Source organism: Syngnathus typhle, linkage group LG3, assembly GCF_033458585.1.
Source record: "Syngnathus typhle isolate RoL2023-S1 ecotype Sweden linkage group LG3, RoL_Styp_1.0, whole genome shotgun sequence".
Taxonomy (NCBI): domain Eukaryota; kingdom Metazoa; phylum Chordata; class Actinopteri; order Syngnathiformes; family Syngnathidae; genus Syngnathus; species Syngnathus typhle.
Window position 1 is genome coordinate 13,273,322 of NC_083740.1, and position 22,989 is coordinate 13,296,310.

Consider the following 22,989-nt stretch of genomic DNA (forward strand, 5'->3'; position numbering starts at 1 on the left):
TGCATAGTCAGGGAACATTAATAAATTGATGATGTCACAGCCAAAAGCTCACATAATTCCGTACAAAATTGAAAGAATGATGAATGGGCGGTGTGCGACAATGGGCGAAGTGAATGTATGTGCAAGAATGGTTTACAGCAGTGGTCACCAAACTACAACCCGCGGGCCGGATACGGCCCGTCAGCACATTTGGCCCGGCCCTCTGAACAATACCAGAGACGCTATCGGATTTTTTTCCTATTTGGCCTCCAGAAAAAAAATCCTAAGCCCGCCGGCCCTGTCAAAGAGAGAACGGAATAATGGCGAAAAGGTTAGGTAAGAGAAAATTGATTCAGAATGCAGGGTATTTAACCTGCAGTGGACAAACGATTATTTTTTTGTTCAATGTAAAGAAAAGGCTGTTTGTCTCATCTGTCAAGAGACGGTGGCGGTATTCAAAGAATACAATCTTCGCCGACACTATGAATCCCGTCACAAAGACAAGTACGATAGCTTGCAAGGCCAAATACGAGCAGACAAACTCTCAAAGCTAAAAAGTGGACTACTATCTCAGCAGAATACATTTGTACGCCAGGCTCAGCTGAACCAGGCATCCGTTCGGACCAGCTTTCGGGTTGCTAAACTGATAGCAAGCAGCGGTAAGCCTTTCACTGACGGAGAGTTTGTTAAGAAATGTATGGATGCTGTCGCGGAGGAGGTGTGTCCCGGGAAGAAAGATGCATTTAATGCCGTAAGTCTGTCGGCGAGTACAATCACCAGACGCGTTGAAGAAATCGGGAGTAATGTATATGCCAGGGGTGTCAAACTCGTTTTTTTCGCGGGCCGCATTGCAGTCATAGCTTCTTTTTCGGAGGGCCAGTATAACTGTCAACCCAAATAAATGTATGAGCACCTCATATTATATACAGTAAAAGCTACAAAACAAACTGACAAATAACTTGTTTTCAAATCAGACGAGAAAAAAATGGTCAGATATTAAAAAATTATATATTAAAAGTGAAGACAATTTGCAATTCCAGTAATGACTGAATATGATGCAAAATTTGTCTTTGCGGGCCACATAAAATGATGTGGCGGGCCGTATCTGGCCCCCGGGCCTTGAGTTTGACATGTGTGGTATATGCCCAGCTGCAGCAGAAGACGAAAGAATTTGACTTTTTTTCATTAGCACTGGATGAGAGCACGGACGTGCAAGACACAGCGCAACTGCTCATTTTTATTCGTGGAGTTAGCGCAAACTTTGAGATATGCGAGGAGCTGGCAGCCCTCCAAAGTCTCAAAGGGACTACAACGGGAGAGGAAATTTTTGACAAAGTGTGCCAAACCATGGAGGAGTTGGACCTGGACTGGTCAAAGCTAGCTAGCATCACGACTGACGGGGCTCCTAGCATGGTGGGCGAAACTCGGGGTCTAATGGGACGCATGAACCGGGAGTTGGAAAAAAGGGGTCTCACCGCCCCGCTACGAGTCCACTGCCTAATTCACCAGCAAGCACTGTGCTGCAAAGTGTTGACGTGGGATTCTGTAATGAAGGTTGTGGTGTCGTGCATAAACTTCATCAGAGCAAAGGGACTTAAACACAGGCAGTTCCAAGAATTCCTGTCTGAACTGGAGTCTACGGACGGAGATGTGCTGTACTACACAGAGGTCCGATGGCTGAGCAGAGTTTTGAGGCGTTTTTACGAACTGCTACCCGATATTAACGCATTTCTTCATTTAAAAGACAAAACGGTCCCAGAGCTGATCGACCCAGAATGGAAATGGGACCTCGCATTCTTAACAGACGTGACAGAAATACTTAACAGCCTTAACTTGCAGCTACAAGGTGAGGGGAAACTCATTTGCGACATGTATACATACACATAAAAGCATTTGAGGTGGAATTAGCGCTGCTTTTGGAACAAGTGACAAAGCGCAACTTTGTCCATCTTCCTGCTACCCAAAACCTGTCTACAGAGAACCCAGCGGTCCCGTTCCCAGCTGAAAAGTGCGTGGAAGCACTGGAAATGCTGAAGGCGGAGTTCGGTGTGCGATTCAGTGAACTACATGTTCATGCAAAAGAAATCCGTCTTTTTCAGAAACCCTTTGTTGCCGACATTGATGAAGCCCAGCCGTCATATCAGTTTGAGTTGGCTGAGTTACAGAACTGTGATGTTCTGAAAGGCGCATTCAAGCCCAACAGTCTCATTGACTTCTATGCTGCCCTCCCAAACGACACATATCCAAACATCAAAAAACACGCAATGAAAATGTCCACAGTTTTTGGCAGCACGTATATCTGCGAGAAAACCTTTTCTCGCATGAAACTGCTGAAAACTTCGATGATCAAGATTGACAGATGAACATTTGCATCAGTGCTTGAGACTGGCTGTAACTAGAATGGAACCTGATATTCAACTTCTCACCAGCCAGATGCAGGCCCACAGTTCACACTGATGAACATACATAGGTAAGCTCACTTTTCTGACTTGAATGAGTCATTCTGAGCATAAACAAATATAATCATAATAAAATCTACTGGGATAGAATCCATGTTTACAACCCTACTGGTAGTGAAATGTATTGTGCTGTGTAGGTGCTGTATCACTTATTTCAGTTTCTCAACCTGCTTCCTTTGTGGGTTTCACAGGGAAGTTGATGAGAGAGAGCTGCAAACAGCGGTGTCTACAAGCCTACTGGAACCTACAAAAGGATTATAAGGAAGGAACACAAGAACTTTAAGAGACTGCTCATATGTGTCAGAGAGATTCTGCTCTGAGAACTGAGCTGATCTTTTATCTGTTAAGAGTATCTGTTAAGTTAATGTTCTATGGCTTTTTTTCTATGAAGAACCCAGAGAGAGTTATTTAGTTATTAGTTATTTCCATTTTTTTCTGTGAAGAACTCAGAGAGGGTTATTTAGTTATTATTTATTTCATTAATAGTGTTATTATTTGTTTCCTGACTTTTTTTTCTGTAAAGAACCTGGAAAGGGTTATTAAATAACAGTTATTTGGTTATGTGTGGCTTTCTGGAAAACAATAAAAATTTTAAGCTCCCCTACGATCGTCACACTTTTTCTGTTACAAACTGACACCGGCCCCTCATCAGAAAAGGGAAAAGTTATGTGGCCCTCACAGGAAAAAGTTTGGGGACCCTTGGTTTACAGGAAGGACACTTGGAGATAAAACCGGTAGAGGTGCCAGAGGGAGACAGCCAAGAACCCGGCCAAAGACCTGAGTCAGGCTGAAAGACGGAAAGGAAAACAACAGCCCCCACACACATCGAATCGCCCATAATCAGCATCCAACCCCACAGAACCAGCTCTCACCGAACCAGCACCCACTTCCATGGAATCAAACTCTCCTGCGAACTTGCCCCACCCCAAAAGACTCATCACCCATCAAACTCGGCCCAGACCGGCATGTGCAACTGAATATAAGCTGACCAAAGAACCTTGAAAGTTGCCTTTTCTGAATGGAGACTTTCTGCTCTTGAGCATGGTCGCATGAAAGGCCCAACGCTGTATTGTACTTTTCTGAAAACAGAGCTTTCTTAACAAGAATTGTGATTGAACTCAACCAACCTGTGTAAGTCTAATTTCTGCTTCAGTGTTTTAGCATTTTCCTAAATCTGAAGAAATCAAAGGAAATTGGTGAGTAAATTGGATAACAGGTGATTGGCAATGGCTTTTGCCGTGAGGCGCAGATAGCGCGCTTCCTAAATTGTGGACAAAATCCAACAGCACTCATTCAGGGCTACTTAGCCCAGAGTATGCCAAACAAAACAAACCAAGCAAGACAGTTCTTTTTTAGCTAGACAGTTGCAACAGATAGAGCATGTGACGTAACATGTCACAGGAAAACTATTAAACCGCCAAATGGGACACGACAGGTTGTTCCTGTTAAGACTCACTGAAAGAGAATGAAGGTTTTACTAACAGTGTGGTCTGCGTGTGTGTACGTGTGTTTGTCTGTGTGTGAGAGCAACGGTCTATGCGAACATTCTTCAGCTCCGTGTTTAAAGACATGCGCCAAAGGTCAAACATGCAGTAAAAGAAACATTATAGTCAGCGATGCGACAAATGGTGGAATGAAAGTGGAAAGTGCGAAGTGTTCATCAAAGAAAAATGTCTGAGACCAGGAAAGGTCTTTTCAGTTTGGAGTTATGGAGTATTAGGCAATGCTTAGGTACTGTAAAACCTCCATAGATTTTTGGAATACACTTTCTAGAGTTTATGAGTGTCTTGATAAATAACACTGCATTCACACACTGTAATTGTTTTGATGTATTAGTTAGGCCATCCTCAGACGAGCTTCCATAGTAGAAGCTATACATTGCTAATAATGAATGTGGGGCACAGCTTCTCACAGCATCCCCAATCCAACCTTTAATGCCCAGGGAGGCATGGGGTTCCATTTTATAGTCTTTTTGGTATGACTCGGCCGGGGATCGAACCCATGACCTCCCAGTCTCAGGGCGGACACTCATACCACAAGGACACTGAACTGGTTTAATGTATTCTTAGCTGTAAAGTCATGCATAAACTAGTTAACGCAGGACAAAACTGAAATGGTGTAGTAAAATATACTCACACTAGTCTAATCAAACACATATGAATCCCAAAATTCAATATTGACCCTTTTTCTGCTCTGTATTGCATTGCTCTTTGATGCTAATACTCTTACTGACAAGGTCTGACATGGACATGTCCTCACTTCATAATACACAACTGCATCATTGCAAATTTCTTAACTTTGATTATTTCTTAGTCTTTCCAATATAAAGGGAAACATTTTTGTTTTTCTAAATGCTATGAATGAAAGAATAAATTAATGGTTGCATGAATAAAAAGGCATGGCCACGAACGTGCCGTGCATGTCAAAAAAGCCCGGGCTTTTGACTGTGTATTGTTTACTCCTTGTTTCCCTTCTGCAAAGTGGTAATTAGAATCATCCAGTTTGGGCGAGCAGACACGCTTTTGTGTCGGGGCATTTTTGCCGTGCCCCGGTTCACCTCTTCCAACTTGACTGCAGTACAGAGGGCTCACATTATTCCAGCGAATGAATGCCACTGTGCAGTGAACGACATGTATGAAGTGTAGCGTAGAGCAACCACAGATATCTTGATCTTGTCACTCCGGCACACAATTTGAGTTTTCTGTTGCCTGGGTTTTCTGTTGTTAGTCAATCTGAATAAAACAATCATACGCGCATGTACGGTATGTACACTATGGAAATGACAGGCAGGTTAGAGCCTGCGCAGTTGCCCTACAGCTCTCTTTTCCCTTTTCTGAGAAGCGCATTGCTAAAAACAGAAATAATGGGCACAGTGTTTACAGTGAAAGTTATTTGTGGTTATCATTTCTTTGGGTGCTTACCCAGCTCCTCTTTCAGCTTTGCCAGTTCTAGTGACAAGTCCGTCTTTAGCTTGAAAGCCTCTTCATGCTGCAGAAAGAGAAAAAAACAATATAACATGAGAAAGTCGCTCAACAATAAAAACACTATTGCATTAGATTTGTTCCAAAATCCAATGTTTTATCTGTGTACAAGACATTCGTCTGCCACAACATGAAGTATTCTGTAGGCGAGATATAAAAGACATGTTAGCTCCACTACGTGTTTATATGCTTTGTTGTGGTAGTGGATTGCAATTTTGTTGCTAAATTTGATGATATTAATGAATATTAGACACACCGCACAGCAAGATGCAATGCCACATTATGAGCTAACACCTCTCTGACGATGACAAAAAGAGCATTTGGCAGATTGGCAAAAGCTGATTTTGTGATAGTTTTTGCATTGGATCTCATTTCTTTCTGCAAGTGTACCTATAAAGTGTTTATTATGACTCGTGTCAGGTTCCTACAGAACATTCAAGGCTGCAAAAAAAGTTGACACCTGCTAACAAAATGAGAATTTGCCAACAGAACCGTCTTTAACATGAATTCCCCGTCAGACACGAGGCTGCCTCCACCAAATTATTCACACAGCATACACCAGCTGACCACGTTCAGTGTACTTTTCAACACTCTTGCATCTTTCACTGACACACAAGCACAAAATAACAACACAAAAGCAGTGCAATTTACGTACAATAGAAAAAGGGGATTTTTGTGCCTGGTTGCACACGTGCGGAAGCACGCACACACGCAGCCATAAAGTCCATCTGTTGCTCGAGGAGTCAGTTAAGTGAAAAATCAGACTGAGGTGGAAAAACAACATTGACTGTGAAAAACAACTGTTAGCCTCTTCAAGCAGTCGTACAAAGCTGGTAATAAAATCGCATGTCATAAACCAACGTGATAAGGATAGTTCAAGCTTCACGGTGGCGTTGGTTCAGCGCTCTATTACTTAAACGCATTCATGATTAATAGCGAACTGTTTTTTTAGTAATCCAGATGGAAAAGCAGCATTCAAATCAGACAACAAAGTGGTATCACTCAAAAAGAGTCCTCTAGTTTGTCACGTTACTTCTGAGAGGGTTTCCAAAGCTGCAATGACGAGCACTAAAAAGAAAAACAGACCTTACGTTTCTTCTTGCGAACACGGGGAGCCTTGTATTGAGCTTTGCTGGCTGTGGAGCCCATGATGGTTTAATTAAAAAACACAGTTATACACACAGGCACACACACACACGCAAACAAACAAATACTCAGGCACACAAAGCACACACACACTTGTCTCTTCAGCTCATCTCTCACTCCCTCATCCTCTCAGCAGCATATGGCAAAAGACATGATGTCTTTCCCCGTCTTCCCTGTGTTGTGGATGGCTCAGTCAGTCATTTAAACTCCACCCACACACTACCTGCTCCCCAAAGTGCCGCTTGTCCTCCCTCCACCCTCTATCCGGCCCGCCCCTTCCAGTCTAGAATACCGTATGATGTAGGAATTCAAGTTATTTGGACACACACGTCCTTCTCACCCTCTTAGAGTACTCAAGTATTCTTAAACCCCTGTCTCTGGTATCTTGGTGCATCAATCATTTACATACAAAACTTGAAAAGCGGCAATCAAAAGAATAGCTCACCATTTTCCCTGGCTCTTTATCATTACTGCTCAGAAAGGACAAATTGGAACGTCAATGGTGTAAAAGTCTACATCATTAGGAATGCATTTGCTGTCCCATAGCAGCAAGCAAGACAAACAAGCCGACCAAATCCAAAGAATGTGGCTTTAAAGTACCCTGACATCAACTATCCTAAAAAAAAAAGCTCCAAGCCTTGTCACAACAGCAGAGGGCCACCGCCTACCCAAAAAACCCTCAGGGGAAGGTGTCGGCATCAAGTGCTCGGTCGTTATTCACCAGTCACCTTTTGAGTGCAGGAGGCAGATTAGATAATCATGGAATTCATGGAGACGTTATCTCACGCTTCCAAATCAAAGAGTGATAGCAGCTGCATTCCTCCACTACACTAACAGTAACACCCTCCACCCTCCCATCTACGTTGCACCATCAATAAACCAGTCAGGAGCAAACACACAAAAACTTTAACAGGCAGTGGGATGGGATTTTCCAAAAGATAAGGAGAAACATTTCCTCAGAGAGACGGTGAATGGTATATACGGTAACAGGTGTTCTGTTCTGCTTGTGTAAATATTGTATGTATGCAATGTATGCACATTTGCTACTACATTTGTGCCAAAAAGCATTTAGCTAATTTTCCCCCCCTGTCTGGAATAAACACTAAACGCAATTTCTATATCACAAATAAATTAGATCAGTTCTTATTCTTAAAAAATCCAGACAGTGGTATCTTATCTTACAGGTTTCATTTGCGATGGAACCAAATTTCATACCCAATTCATTATTATATCAATGGTTCCATTAAAATCAATTGAATATCCATACATTTCTGTTCCTACCAACGTCAAGATAGCGCAGAGTGCATTGTCTAAAACCGGGGTGACAAACGTAGGGCCCGCGTACACTTGGTGGCAACAGAATGGCCCATCGGCAGTTCCTATGCAGGGAGTCTTCTGCCTGTCAGGCAAAATGTATGCAGTTCATTTTTATTCAGCTTATTTTGAAACAAGCACCATATAACCGTAAGTGTTGGGAGTCGCGTGATCCATGCACATAGAGAAAAAAAAGAATGCTTCCAATTCGTGCATGTGTTAAAGAAGCAACGCCTGTATCGTACCATGTATTGTTTAAAATAATTTCAGGCGCAAGGGCACAGTTGAAAATTGTTTTTTTAAACATACTTTGGACTTGAATTTGGCCTTCTGGAGCCATTTACAGGCGTTATCATTTTATATTTGTGTTTCACAGGCTTTATTTAAAATGCATCGCTGACTGTCACTCCACTTTTCTTTCTTTTGAGGGGAGCTTTATCTGAAGCTTTTTTGTAATACTAATTTTAGGTCGTAGCGCAAAGTAAATTTAAAAAACTTATAAGTTAGGGCACTCAAGTCAAAATACAACTAGGCAGAATTATAATCAATCTAAAATTCCCTACCTAATGCTCAAATAAAGGGAGCTTAGTAGTACATTCATTGTATACCAAGTAAGTGATCCATTTCCAGGACTCTGAATGACTACATCCTGGTCCTGTCCTAAAATAGCACCCACTCCTTTTCAAGGAACCAAACAAATATTTTCAGTTTAATTAATCTGATGACAAATAAAGCTGAGCAAATGGAAGTGAAAAATGAAATGAAAACTTTAATTATATGATGCAGGTGCTTCATTCATACACAACACAGAAGAAACAATGGGCTATAAGAAACATTTGGAACCATACTGAGTAGAAAGTAACAGAGTGTTATTATTGAAACCGCTGCCGTTAGCCTTTCTGTCACGCTGTCGCAAGTGGCAAAAAATGAAAGTTGTTTGCCCCAGAGAGAACATCCCAATAATAAATTATATGCCACCACAATAACCGACTTGGGTTAGATTCTACCCTTGGCTACAATGCAGAGTGGAGCCCTGGTTAAAGTAGGTCATTTTAAATTCAAAACCTATTGGTGTTGTTGCGGGTATTGTGACAGCTTAGTGCGCGGCGGCTGTGTCTGTGTGGCGAATGTATGCAGAGAGAAATGCTCTGGAGGAAGATGGCAGGCTCATGAGTGTGCTGTTGTGAACTAGGAGCGGATAAGAACAAAGAGTGAATACTGAGTGGAAACACGAGAAAAAATGAGTGGCAGATAAATTTCGATTTCGACTCCCTGTGGTGTGTGTGTTGTTGGGCTGCTGGCCTTCCCGTGTTGACGACCTGCAATGACTTTGACCCCCGTCAGCAACTCCAACCTTGGAGAAATGTCTCCCCTGCTTCCACCGACTGCGGTGGAAATAAGGAATGGATAATACGTATATAAGTGAATGTGAGGATTTGTAAAGTTCTTTGGCAGCCACCGTATGCTGTAGATCAGGGGTCTCAAACTCCAGTCCTCGGGGGCCGCATTCCTACATGTTTTCCAAGTTTCCCTCGTTAAACACACCTGATTCAAATGATCAGTTCATCCTCACGTTCTGCAGGAGCCTGATAATTGAATCAGGTGTGTTTAACGAGGGAAACTTGGAAAACATGTAGGAATGCGGCATCCGAGGACTGGAGTTTGAGACCCCTGCTGTAGATACTCTGATATATACACTCCACCATTTTAATCAAAATTGGTTTCTCATCTCTTGGACTATGATTTTAAAATGACAAGGGCGGACAGCCGGACAGACGATTGCATGAATAAGGACAGAAGGGTGCGCAGGTTGCGGACCAAAATGATGGCATGTATTTATTTCATTATTTATAATCAATTACAATTTTATATTTCTGTATTTATTTGTTTTTCCCTCTCACCTTCGAAAAAACTGGACCATTAAAAAAACGTGACCCCTGAGAATTCTTATACAGTCTTTTCTACTTTTTGTGAAGTAATAATAAAGAACTAATAATGAACCATGAGAAACAAAATGTACCTCGTAATAGTTCTACTATGTTCATCTTGCTTTCAATTGTCAATTATTTTTAATTATGTCAATTTTAACATTTCTTCTGATGAAGGCGGAAGTGATAGCCGAAACATGTCAGGTAATGAAACCTAAATAATTTGTTTGGGATAAAAGAACCAGTAATAACAAAATGTACCTCATTGAAGAGATGCTGAATCACCGTAGCAAACGCCTCCACTTTTTTATTTGCTTGGATGACAAGTTTCCAAAGATGGCTGGCCTGTTTTTTATCCTCCGTAATCTCTTTGCTCTGGTTCGGTTTAGCTGCGACCACAGCAGGCTTGTTTGCACTTTGCAAACGCATTCCATTTTTAGGGCTGGAACGAGAACTTGTTCTTGCTTTGAACGCTGGTGCACTGGGTCCCGTTGTTCCCAACCCAGCGTTTATGGAAACAGACGCGGGGTAAACTGGTGTCACTGGCACACTGGTGTTCACCACATCTTGACCCTTGGAAAAAATATCGCATTTTCAGACTTCAAGAATCAATAGGGGGGAAAAAAAAGAAAGGAACCGACACTATCACATTGATAGATAATGATCAGTAGACTGCATACCTGTGCTCGTGACAGATTCTGCTGCTTGTTTCCTGGTGCAAGTGATGGAAGTGGTGAGCTGCTGCGATTGTTTGTGGATCTTGCATGGACGTCCCTTGGCTTGTTTTTGTCAACTGCAAAAGAACATCCTCTTGTTTTGTGGTTGACAGGCATGATATTCAACATGGCTTGAACCCCCTGACACACACACGCACACACGCACACACGTACACACGCACACACACACACACACACACACACAGTCAGACCATTACAAAATTTGTGTCGACAAAAGACAAAAGAGGAAATTAGATCCAAACAACACACACAAAATTGTCTCATGCATCCACTGTCATCAGAGAATACGCCCTTCTGACTGCCTAGGCTTAGATAGATGCATCATGAGATCGTGTGGTATTGATGGCAAGAATGTGTGTGTGTGTGTTTGTGGTATGTGTACTTGTGCGAGATGGAGTCGGTGCGCATTAAGGGGTGCATTACAGACAAAAGCAATTAGAAAGCAACTTTAATGTCTCTGCCTAGGCTCACTTTGTCTCCCAGTAGTCCATCTCTGTACTCTGCATTCTCTTCATTTGATTCCCTCTCTAGCTGGCAATTCTTTATTGGCTCTTCTGGCTTCACTAGGTAAATAGTTGATTCCTGACTGGAAATAAAACTCACTTTAAAGGAATTAATCCGAAGAGCACCATATGTGCCACTGTAAGCAGCATAGCACATGGCTGCTCATTGGGAGCACATAAATACCCGCTCCCAAGAATGCATGCTAACTCTAATTTACAGTTTTTATTGATTCCTTTGACCTGTTTGAAGAAACTGGGAACCTCTCCGTCTTCATCATCACCATCTCAGCAGAGCAGGAGAAAGCTCATGCAAATGTGTTAACACATTCTCATTGGATTGACACAGTTTTCCCACCGTTTGGCAAAACAATTAACACAGATGTCATTCAGGAAGTCCAAACTCTATTGTTTTAGCTGTGGTTACGGAACAGAAACCAGATGCTCCAAGCTCTTAGAAACTGTCTGATCACTATGCAATCACTAAAAGCACCTGTCTGACACTTCTTCACAAAATGTTTAAATCCTTTGATTTAAAGTATGGATCAAGGAGGTCAAAGGCAGATGAGAGGTAGAGTGAGACTAAGAGGGGTCAGAGGAAGAGGAGCTGGAAGGGTTCAGAAGAAGAAACAGAAGAGTATCACTTGTGGCTTTCTCTTATACTCCTATAGGCTCACTATAGATTTTTATTTATTTTTTACCGTAAAAGACTATCTTTTTTTATTTTCCTAATTTTTCACACAGTAATGGATTTTATTTTTATTTCCATGTATTCTCTGAGTTGACGGCTGCTTCAAAACAATCAATAAAAATTGTAACAGTTTAACAGGTTTTCTCCTACTGAAAGGAGGAACACTAGCATGTTTAACTCCATCTAAACAGTAGAACGGAGACATTGTGGGCACAAGAGAAGAATAATGTAGATTGTGGTATGAAGCCTGCATGATGCCGCCCTTTGAGTCATTGGCAGATGAAACAACTTAAGCTTAAAAAAACAACTGAGATTTTCATTTGACCTATATCAAGATAAAAATCTACTCAGAAACTGCACAAGTTCATCATAGCTTCGAAGAAGACAACTGAAAGGGGATGTATATTATTCTATTGATGTGTACAGTATGTAGGAGACGTAATGTGGTAGGAGATGTGTGTCAAAGTCACAATGTGGACAAATACAATTCCACAATTGTGGATTCTGCATTAAAACCATGAATAGTTGGATTCAAATTTCAACAGATTTTGCTTAACTTTCAAAATGGGACACAACAGTACATCTGCCTTATTTATTCCTAATTTTTTAATTGATGGATGGATGATTGTGCGTAATGGTTCCATTATATGCGGCTTTTTTGTACTGCCACCTGCTGGATGAAACAAAAAAGTGGCTCAGTATTGGTCTGACGACTCGGTCTAACTTAACCATGAAAATCCCCATAATACATTCCTGAAATTAAACTTGGTCTTTTCCCATATTATTCAACTTTGCTCAGATACTGTAACTAAGTGTTGCAGTGTGACTGTTACTGCCATGTAACATAGGAGATGAACAACAACATTTGAAAATACTGTGCTGTTTAGAAAATTAAATGAATCGAGGTGTTATTTTCTTATGAAGTATGATGTTGGGATGAGTATAAAGGAATAAAAAGGAGTGGAAAAGCACAAGATTTGGGAATCTCTAAAGGAGTTAGTAGCATTGACGACCGTTCACCGCTAAAACGTGTGTTAGAGCATAAACTACACATCAGACTAGATATGAAATGGATATGTGGACAAAATAGTTTGTACCTCTCTGTTAATGTTAAGGAAAAAAAACTACAATGGTCAATGAAAAAGGTTGAAACAGACAAAAAGCAATAATAGATCAATGTCAGAACATTCCTTTTGAACTGTTGTTCAACAAAATCATTTGTCATCAAACTAAAACTAATGAATTTATGGACAAAAATGATAATGCCATAGAAAATTATTTGACCATAGCCAGTGTGTGTGTGTGTGTGTGTGTGCGTGTGTGTATTCCACCCACCCATGCATACACAGTCTATACACAATACGTAGTAGTATATTATTTATACATGTGATGCGGACTCAAATGAAGACAATTCAGATTAATGAGCACAACTGGCTTTTAGTTTCAATGCTTGATGACGAACTCATTTTTAATTTGGCAACAAATAAAGATCTTCCAAAAACATGTTCCTAAATTTCTCCCAGACCATGAAGAAAATATAATGACTTAATCATTAATAACTAAGAAAATGCTTCACCACAAGTTGTTTTGAAATGTACATTTTGAACTGGATTTTAGATCAAAAGTGATAAACATCAATGGCCTTGATCTTCACATAGAACGTCTCCGACCAGTGGGAAAAATATTAGTACAGCTTTCTGTTGAGATTGGAAAATATTCCAGCCAGTTTAGCAGATACATCCTCTAATGCCTTCATCTGCGACGGCATTAGAGAAAATTCGACATCAGATTAAACCTTGCACGATTGGCCAGGCCTCAACTGAATCCCAGTGCAGTGTGTGGGTGAGTGTGCGTGTGCGTGTGTGTGTGTGTGTGTGTGTGCGCGTGTGTGCATGCGGGAACGTGCACTGACTAAAGCCTCTAACCTACATTTTATGATGACAACAAGCAGCAGTGGATAAGTGGGTCTGTGGAGCTCAGACATAGTAGCCAAACACGTGCAGCTAGGCTCAGATGGCTCAAGAGGAATGACTTTGATCACCACAGTAAAATGATGATGATGTAGCAGTGTAGTCAAAGATTAAGGACTGAACACTATGTTATTTTTTGTTTACATTTCCAATGTGATACACATTTCGACAGACTGCTCAAGTGACACATTTGTCTGAAGCAACATCACAAAACTTAACATTACTACGAAGATGTGGTCAAATATGTGCTAGATATATTCCAAACCCTGAACTTCTGCAAATTGACTTTGAAAAGACAAAGGCAATAGTGTATAAGTCTACAAGAGGGGGCACAGCCATGTTACACGCATATACTCAATGATGAGAAACGCTTTCTAGTGGATAAGATAGTAAAAGACAGCTCTAGATCCATTCCTAGTTAGTAGTGCGTGTGTGTGTCACGTGGCTGCTTTCCCTCTAGCCGTGGGTAGTAGCACAGCTAAAAGGAGAGAATAGTCATTGCAATTCATCACACCACTGCTGAAGCACTCGTGCAGAAAGCTTAGAAAAATGTGCAGACTGGTGCAAAAACATTAAAGGAACAACAACTGATGGCCCTATTTTATCTATACAGCCACATCAGAGGTATAAAATGGTATACAGAGGAATAAAAAGCCCCACAGCTAACGTGAGATTGGCGCAACAATGGCTGCCAATGTGAAAGCTGCACAGTAGGAGATGGGAGGCAAGTAGCTGTTTTGAAGGCAGATTTGAAATTAAGATGAGGGAAAAACAACAATCAGATACAATCAATCAAATAAAGAGGTGAAAAAATATTGTATAAGACATGCAGATGCAGTCTGAGCTATGTACTGTGTGTACAAGATATGTTGTGTATGGCATACACCTAGCACCGGCTCGTGCTATGACTCCTTTTTGACAATGGTATCAATTTTTTAAGAAAAGGGAGAGATTGTCCATGTTGTGTTGGAATTAATATGAGTTTCATGACTAACTAATGCCTCCATCAACCTATCTCCCATGTACGGCTGGTAGATAAGGACCAACTAAAGGGATGCTTGACGTTGGTTGGAAACAGATGGTAAAGAGGTGTCATGGGAAAAGGATGGAAGAGATAGATGGCTAAGAATGACAGGAATGTATGGTGTGGGGGGGGGGGGATTACAACTTTCTCAAATGGTTTGTACTTAAGTCACAACAACAACATGGTGGCCGACAGGATGATTGAGGGGACACAGAGCACAGTGTCATCTCCAGACCTGCGTGAAAGACCACTGTGTTCTTCCTGTATCCTGATAGCAGCTGAAGATTTCGGAAAAGTCCTTTGGCTGTCAGCTTCACATGGAAGTCGGACAGTGATAGTCTTGGAGACCATAACATCTTCTTTGCTTTTACTCCAGCAGTAAAAATCCACCTCGGTTAAATCAACGTGGCTGGAAGATGAAATATTTGTTTTGCTCAAATGTCTCAGCAAAAGGCGCCTCTCACCTGTTTGATTTCTTTAGCAGTTGCCCTTGTTAGCTTCTTGTAATCTCCCCCGATTAATACGTACAATAATAAATGTCCCATTTCCCTTGCAAATGCCCTGAATTAAATTGTTGCCGAAGAGCATCGGATCTCAGATTGTGTCCAACAAAAATACAGGATTAAGAGAATGACTAGAAAATAAAAAGGGGAAATCCATTCAGATGCCCTGCACTGAATCCATATAGAAGCCACATTAGGAAAAAAAAAAACAGCAACAGCTAAAAACAGCAGTCGGAGTAACTGAGTAGCTGATTGAAGAAGAGAAAATGGTGCCAAATGAGCTGTTAATTCCACAACTGTCAAGGCGGTAGTGAAACATCCGCCGACAAAAGATGGAGAGGGAGCAAACGAGGAAGGGGAAAGGCAATATTGATGTGCTGAGAGGGAGGGAGAAATGGGAGGAGAGGAAATCCTCAACGCTGCAACTGATTTGTAGTCTGTCTCCGCTCCTACACACCGAACACAAACTCTACTTAATCACAAAAAAATGTATCGTAAACGATCCGACAGAGGGTTACCTTCAGCTACAGTCAATAAAAGCTATTTTGGAGCTGCTCGTAAGGTATGAATAGCCGATATGCTTTGGTTATACAGACAGAGGGGAATGCGGCATTGAAAGGAGGGGGAGGGGACTGGGTGGGATTTGTATAATCTTCCCTGCTTGTTTATTCTCTGTCTCTCTCACTCACCCTCATTCTCTGAGACCTTTTGCTTGCTTTTTACTTACACTACACATCTACTATAAACATTTACTTTTAATAGTAGATAATAGAAGTAAGTACATGGATCATTTATTCTAATCACATGGCTAGGAGTCAAATACAGTTTCAGTACGTGGTCACACAGTCAGAAAAACATTTATCCACCACAACATTGATGACTTACATCATAATTAGTAATTAAATAGAATGATGTGGTTGTGAGAGATTCATGTTACTGATGGATACAGCATCAAAAATCCAAAATACGTTTTCCGTGTTTAAGTTGCAAAACAAGTTAAAACGCATGGACAGTGTGATAACTGAAGTACCACTAAAGGTGCAATACACAACTGATTAATAATGTAAAGTTGATAAATTCCCAACTCCATGACTACTGTCTTTATTGAAGCTTGTGTGCACTTTATAGTGAGTGCTCACTTTTTTAGACTTGGGGCTCAACAACTAGGCAAATCCTAGCCCCATCTCTTGTCAATATGGCAACAGAAGGTTTCCTTGGCATTGGCTCCGCCTCTGCAGTATAGAGGGCGGAATGTTTTATTTGCATGTGATAAGACTGCCCTCTCAAAACTAGCTAATTTCAGTGAGGCGAAAAATAGGGCGTGCAAAAACAGCTGTAATTCTTGAGTCTTGGGAGTTGGTATATTTGTCTTATTTTCTTACTGACTAACACACTGTGGGAGTGCATGAATCATGAAATTAACGTGTAACATTTATCATTAAGGATCACACATCAATTGACAAATGGTTCATATGTTTCCAGTTGTGTCTACTTAAACAATTGAACAAATAATTTAAATATAAATATTGACATTTGTACCTACAATGTTTATTAAGATATTCGTAAACAATAACCCAAATCAATGCCACACTATTTGGAAAACCAAAGTGTTGATATTTGTGCTGTAGATTGTTCATAATTGTTAGCAGAAGCAGCAAAACAAACAAAAAAGATGCTGTCAGACTTTTCAAGAGCACAACCCAAGTAGTCTTGAAATCCTCTCCCTCTGCATGTTAGAATCAATAAAGTCTACATTAAAACTTGCCCCTAAAAAGTTAAAGAAAGAAACAAGAACACTTGAAAAGCTCACATTGAAAACCACTGTCGCCAGAGGTCTGCTGGATGCTGGAATCAGACGCGGGCCTTCTGAAGTTATGGGTGAGCGCACTGCACAGAACGCAGATAGCTTCTTGGTGACGAGTAGCTCCCCACAGTCCACACAGGGACTTCCAGAGGCGGCCACAGAGGGGAAACAGCCAGACACTCTAGCTCAAACTAAAGCCACAGCATGGTGGCATGCTACCAACAAAGTTCCTTGCTATCACTAACACAATGTCAGAAATGATTGCTAAGACATTTTAACTCTGCATCCTTTAGGCCAGGATGTTGTATTACTTCATATAATGTTCAAATTAGTGTTCCAGCAGCTCCAGTTGTTTTTTAAATGACAGAACATCAAACATATTAAGATTTGACCACAAACACATAAAGCAGGATGCAAAGCTGAAATTCAAATGAAATATTACTGCAAATGTGGTTCTGCTCTAAACTGTGCCTGCATGAGTGTGTCCCGGCAGCAGTTAAATAATTACAGAGGGACTGCACAAGGATAATAATTACGTTTGTATAAACTTCCACTTACATGAAACAGTCAGCGTTCTGGCTCAGATTTAATGACGATCTCGTATGAACTGATACAAAAATCATAGCGTGCGTCGTCTCCACATAAGCAGAGTTTCATTCAAGTGGCACCCAATAGAGCACTGGCATAAATGTTTCTCTCCTGCCTCAAACATACTGGTCAGGACACCAAAAGAAGCCAGTCCCTTTCTCTGACTAAAAGACACATACAATTCCTTCAAAAATGTCATAGGAAGAATAATGAAAATATAAAGTACATGAATTAAGATACTGGACCAAAGCTGCTCTTTGTTGTGAAAGATATAAAAACCCCTGAGTCAGAATTGCAACAGTCCAGAAAACTGACAAAACGAATGCTTTAAAGAGACAACCAATGCATTATAGCAGTGGTGCCCAACCACCGGGCCGCGGACCGGTACCGGTCCGTGGGTCACTTGGTACTGGGCCGCCAAGCTGCACAGAATTTTTTTTTTTTTTAATCGACGATCAATTAATTCAGGTCAAGACACTCGTCCCGGTCACGTGACATGTTTCCCCAGTCGAGCCCGCAAAGCTAATATGTGGCGACAGGCTAACTAACCAGGCAATGAAGCATTCAAAACTGCTTCAACACATGGAGACCAAGCATCCTGCAATAAAAGACAAACCTTAATCACTTCGGGTGTCATTGTCTCCGATTACGTCTAGATGGGACCGGCTCGTTTCTGAGAAACAAACTCAGTGCTCCCAATAATTCAACGTAATGGTGAGTTTTATTTTTGTCATTTGTACTTGTTTTTATGTCAGTCGTATCATTTTATTTCATCGTATTTATATATTTATTATAAATGTATTATTTATTTATTTATATAAATGTATTATTTATTTATATAAATGCCGGACCGAGAAAATATTTCTGACATGTAACCGGTCCGTGGCGCAAAAAAGGTTGGGGACCACTGCATTATAGGCATGTTGTTTACAAAGCTAGATTAAAAACATAAAAATGAGTGCTTTAGCATATCACGTGCCCGCTCCTCCAGCACCCTGGTCAGCGCCCTGCCTATGACGCACATTGTTCACAGCCACGCCGCATACTAATAAGCGCTCATTGCCTTCCACCTGTTCCTGATCAGCGGAATACCAAAACCTGCTCTGGGCTCATCAACTCTTCCTGCTCTTGTTGCCTGTTGATTCCTGTTGTCGACCTTCCCTGAACACCGGCTGCCCTGACCTTTTACATGTTTCTGACCATATCTCCGTCTCCCCTCTCGTCTGTCCGATCATTCGGCTCTCCCAAGTCCAGCTCGGCTTGACCTATCGCTCGTCCCTGACCGTACCTTTGCCTCACCCCAGTCTGATTCGACTACGCCACTCGCCTCAACATCTGCTTGCTCATCAGCCTGACTGCCTGTCAGTCTGTTCCCTCCCGCAAGCAACCAAACCCGTTCCAGCGCCTTTCATCTTGCCCAATCGGCGCAGCTCTGCTGCTGCACCTGCTCCGCCGGCTTTTCAGCTTTCCACTCCCCTTACCCCTGTGGTCAATATAACGCTATTCATGCTGCACTTGGTTGTCCTGCCTGGTTTGTTGCAGAGAAATAACGCTCAAAATTAATTGCGTACATTTTTACAGTGTTTATTTGCAATGTAATTTAATGTGTTGGGCATAATATATGTATATACACACACACACACACACACACACACACACACACACACACATATGCATGCACGCACGCACGCACACACACGCGCGCGCACACACACACACACACACACAACCACAAAGTACATATTACCTGTTCCGCTGAGTCCGCTGAGCCTTGCGGAGGTGATTCTCTGCAGTGGAAAATTAGATGGTTGCTTTGTCAACACCTGATTGACAGTTTGTGATGTCTTGGCTGTTTGATTAGCTGTTGCTGTCTTGACGGTGCTCTGGTTGTTGACTGACGGGACCTTCACACCTATGGGGAGAGCAGAGAGGATGTCAAATCCTATTGCAGATTTTGTCCAAATGCTGAGAGTTAAGGCAGGTTGATTTGGAAAAACATTCCGACTTGCCAATAATATTCAGCGCCACTGTGGTAATGTGCAAGACTTAATTGTCCTCTATGAGAAATGGGCTATGATTCCACAGATGCACAATGCATATATGACACTCACAAAGGACCAGTTGGTGTAGCTGTCATTAGATATTGACTTAATCTAAAAACGCACAATCGAGCGCACTTACTGCTTACAACTCTTCTAATGTAAAGCCATGTGTTCAATTAACCTTACAATCACTACCGTGAGGGCAGCACGGTGGCTTGGTTTTTATCTATGTGTGCCCTGCAAATGATTCAGTTCAGGATCAAAGTCAAAGTCAAAGTCTGCTTTATTGTCAATTTCTTCACATGCAAAGACACAAAGAAATCGAAATAACGTTCCCACTATCCCACGGTGACAAGACATAGTACACAATATACATACAAGTAAGCAACACAAAGAAATAAAAACAAGAAGGCACAAACAAAGAATAAATAAGAGTGATGAATAAATAATAAATAAACAAATAACAATAAATAAGAGGAGCAAAAATGGAGCAAGTGTGCAAACAGCAGACAGTCAGAAATAGCGCAAAAGTACAGGACGCTACGCAGAAGGGGGAAGAGAGTTCAAGATCCTAACAGCCTGGAGTATGAAGCTGTTGGTGAGTCTGGTGGTGCGGGAGCGCAGGCTCCTGTACCTCTTCCCAGAGGGCAGAAGGTCAAACAAAGAGTGAGCGGGGTGACTCACATCACTCACAATCGTGGTCGCCTTGCGGGTGAGATAGGAGGTGTAAATGTCCTTCAGGGAGGGGAGTGAAGCACCAATAATCTTACCAGCCGTGTTCACTATGCGCTGCAGGGCCTTCATGTTGTATTCAGTGCAGCTACCACCCCAAACAGCGATACAACTGGAGAGGACGCTCTCAATGGTAGAATGTAGTCATGACGGCCGGAGGAGCACTTGCTCGCCTGAGTTTCCGCAGGAAGTACAGGCGGCGCTGGGCCTTCTTCGCCAGTGATGTGATGTTGGTGGACCAGGAGAGATCCTCACTGATGTGGACCCCCAGGAACCTGGTGCTGCTCACTCTCTCCACCACAGCACTGTCGATGGTCAGCGACAGGTGTTGGGTGTGACCCTTCCGGAAGTCAACAACAATCTCCTTGGTCTTGTTGACGTTCAGCAAGAGGTTGTTGTCCCTGCACCACGTGGTCAGAAGGTCAACCTCCAACCTGTATTGAGTCTCGTCGCCCTTGGTGATGAGACCCACCAGAGTCGTGTCGTCAGCAAATTGCAGAATTGCAGTAAATTCACTTGGCAAGTAAAAAGGACGGCACTTAATGATCACAAATTCCATCAGTGGCGAGCATTGCTTGCATACCACTACAGAGTCCCGGCACCATTCGTCACGGATGTAGACGCATATTCCACCTCCTCGCGATTTTCCCCCTTTTACAATGGCCCGGTACACCACTTAGTGCCCTGAGGCAGCTGGGCGACCCTCGTAAAGATAAGCGGTTCGGAAGATGAATGATCGACATGGCTGTTTGTAAAGGGTAATGGGTCACTCCCGTGAGCTGAAGAACATTATGCCACTGAAAGAATCTGTGATTTAAAGCCTTTTGGGGGATGTGATTTACAACAAACCGGCCTGCCCACATTTGGAGCTTGGCTTACTGTTTTCCTTTTTCCATCTCAGCCTGTCGACGTTACAAGAGGAAGGCAAGCCTTCTAATTCGTAATGTTTCCTGGTTTGATTTGTCATGTTCTATTGTCGCCTAGAGTCAGAAATGTTACGTGATTAATTGGCACCAAAATTCATAGGCATCATTCCCATCATTTTGTTCACTTCAACCTGTCAAAGTATAAATGTGTCCTGGTCAATATTTGAGATATACTCATTCAAATATGAGCTCCTATGAGCAGAACCCACTAATACCTCCACAAAATCCCAAATATTATGCTAATCGTTTTAAAAATTATTCTTACAGGTCGAAGTGAACAATAGGAGGAATCCGCATAAGAATTTTTTTGGCGACTGGTCGTAGGTTTCAGACATTTAGTAAGTTGTTACAGCTCCATAGTCAGACAGGCAAACAAACACAGCAGTTAGGTCGCGCTAGCAGCTAGCTCCTATGGCTTGTTGAGGCCAAATTAGTTTTTGACGACTAAACTGACAAGATAAGCAGAATGATTTCACCTTATTACGAGCTCCGTGTCGCAGACAAACATTTCCGAGCCTACCAACAACTGCGTTTGCCGCCGCCAAAGAGGCAGTCAGGGGCATCTTGTCCACTGGACCTCTCGTGGCCGGCTTCCTGCTGATCATCCAGCCAGAGCAAGAGATGCAGCGGCATATGTCGCACTGCCAGTCCATGTGCGCCAATTTCGGATAAATAACAGCAAGACACCAGGTCGGCTTGTCGGAATTGAAACATTTGGCCTTGATAAGATTTGGAGGGCTGGATTTACAACGATTCAGCAGAGTCTGACCACTTAAAGTGCCTCCTTTTTGGATAGGCAGTGAAGGCAGTACCCCATAGGTGGACTTCAGGGGAAATGAAAGTCAAATCAATCCCTACAGATTTAAATTGAATACACTGCATAATTACTTAATAACAATTCAGCTTACAAAAAGCTTCTCGGACCGCATGGTTTTGTGACTTATGAAAGAAAACAAACAGACATGACAGGAGTGGCACTTTCGCTGCAGGGGGGCTGCTCATATCGTGCTCTATTAGGTCAGCCATGGAAAGGCTAATTGTGTGATCATATTTTTAGAGGTTGAAGTGACCCTAGGTCAGTGCTTCTCAATTATTTTCTGTTACGCCCCCCCCTAGCAAGAAGAAAACCATTTGCGCCCCCCCTTCCCCACCGTGACTATCCTAACTTGTCTTGTAAGTCGTAAAATGTTGCACTGTCGCAAACGTCACAGAAGTAACAATGAGAGCGCCACTGCCCCCTGCTGTGAAGATTCGCAATTACACTATTCTAGTACTGCCAAAAAAAAAGCCTGTTCCCCAGGGTCACACGCGCCCCCCCAGGTATTGCACCGCGCCCCCCAAAGGGGGCGCGCCCCACTATTTGAGAAGCACTGCCCTAGGTAGAGAGTTTAGTTGATTACCGTTATTTTAATATTATTAGCGCTGGATTTTGAATGGACAAATTCTGATCGATGCCTCCTCCAAGACGTGAAGGTGGGGGGGCGTGGCTATATTCCTCATTAAAATTAGGCCTTTTTAAAGGCATTACATTTATTTATTTCTCCAAATTAGATGGATAAAATAGAAGATAATTGTTTCTATTCTGATAAAGTAAATAAACTGAGCTTGTTAGTGAAAAATAGACAATATCACGGCTGGATCATCCCTTCAAAGTTCAAGGTGTGC

General features: G+C 42.1%; 1 protein-coding gene across 6 annotated transcripts in view; it reads right to left on the bottom strand.

Moving 5' to 3' along the window:
- Positions 1-22,989, bottom strand: part of LOC133151447 (serine-rich adhesin for platelets-like) — a 63,118-nt gene that overhangs the window by 10,300 nt on the left and 29,829 nt on the right. For all 6 annotated transcript variants that reach the window (XM_061274488.1, XM_061274486.1, XM_061274485.1 and 3 more), the window contains 4 exons: positions 19,372-19,536; positions 10,488-10,600; positions 10,069-10,380; positions 5,360-5,426 (listed from right to left, as the gene is read on the bottom strand). In XM_061274488.1, the coding sequence (XP_061130472.1) occupies positions 5,360-5,426; positions 10,069-10,380; positions 10,488-10,600; positions 19,372-19,536 (657 nt within the window). The remainder of the gene's footprint in view (positions 1-5,359; positions 5,427-10,068; positions 10,381-10,487; positions 10,601-19,371; positions 19,537-22,989) is intronic.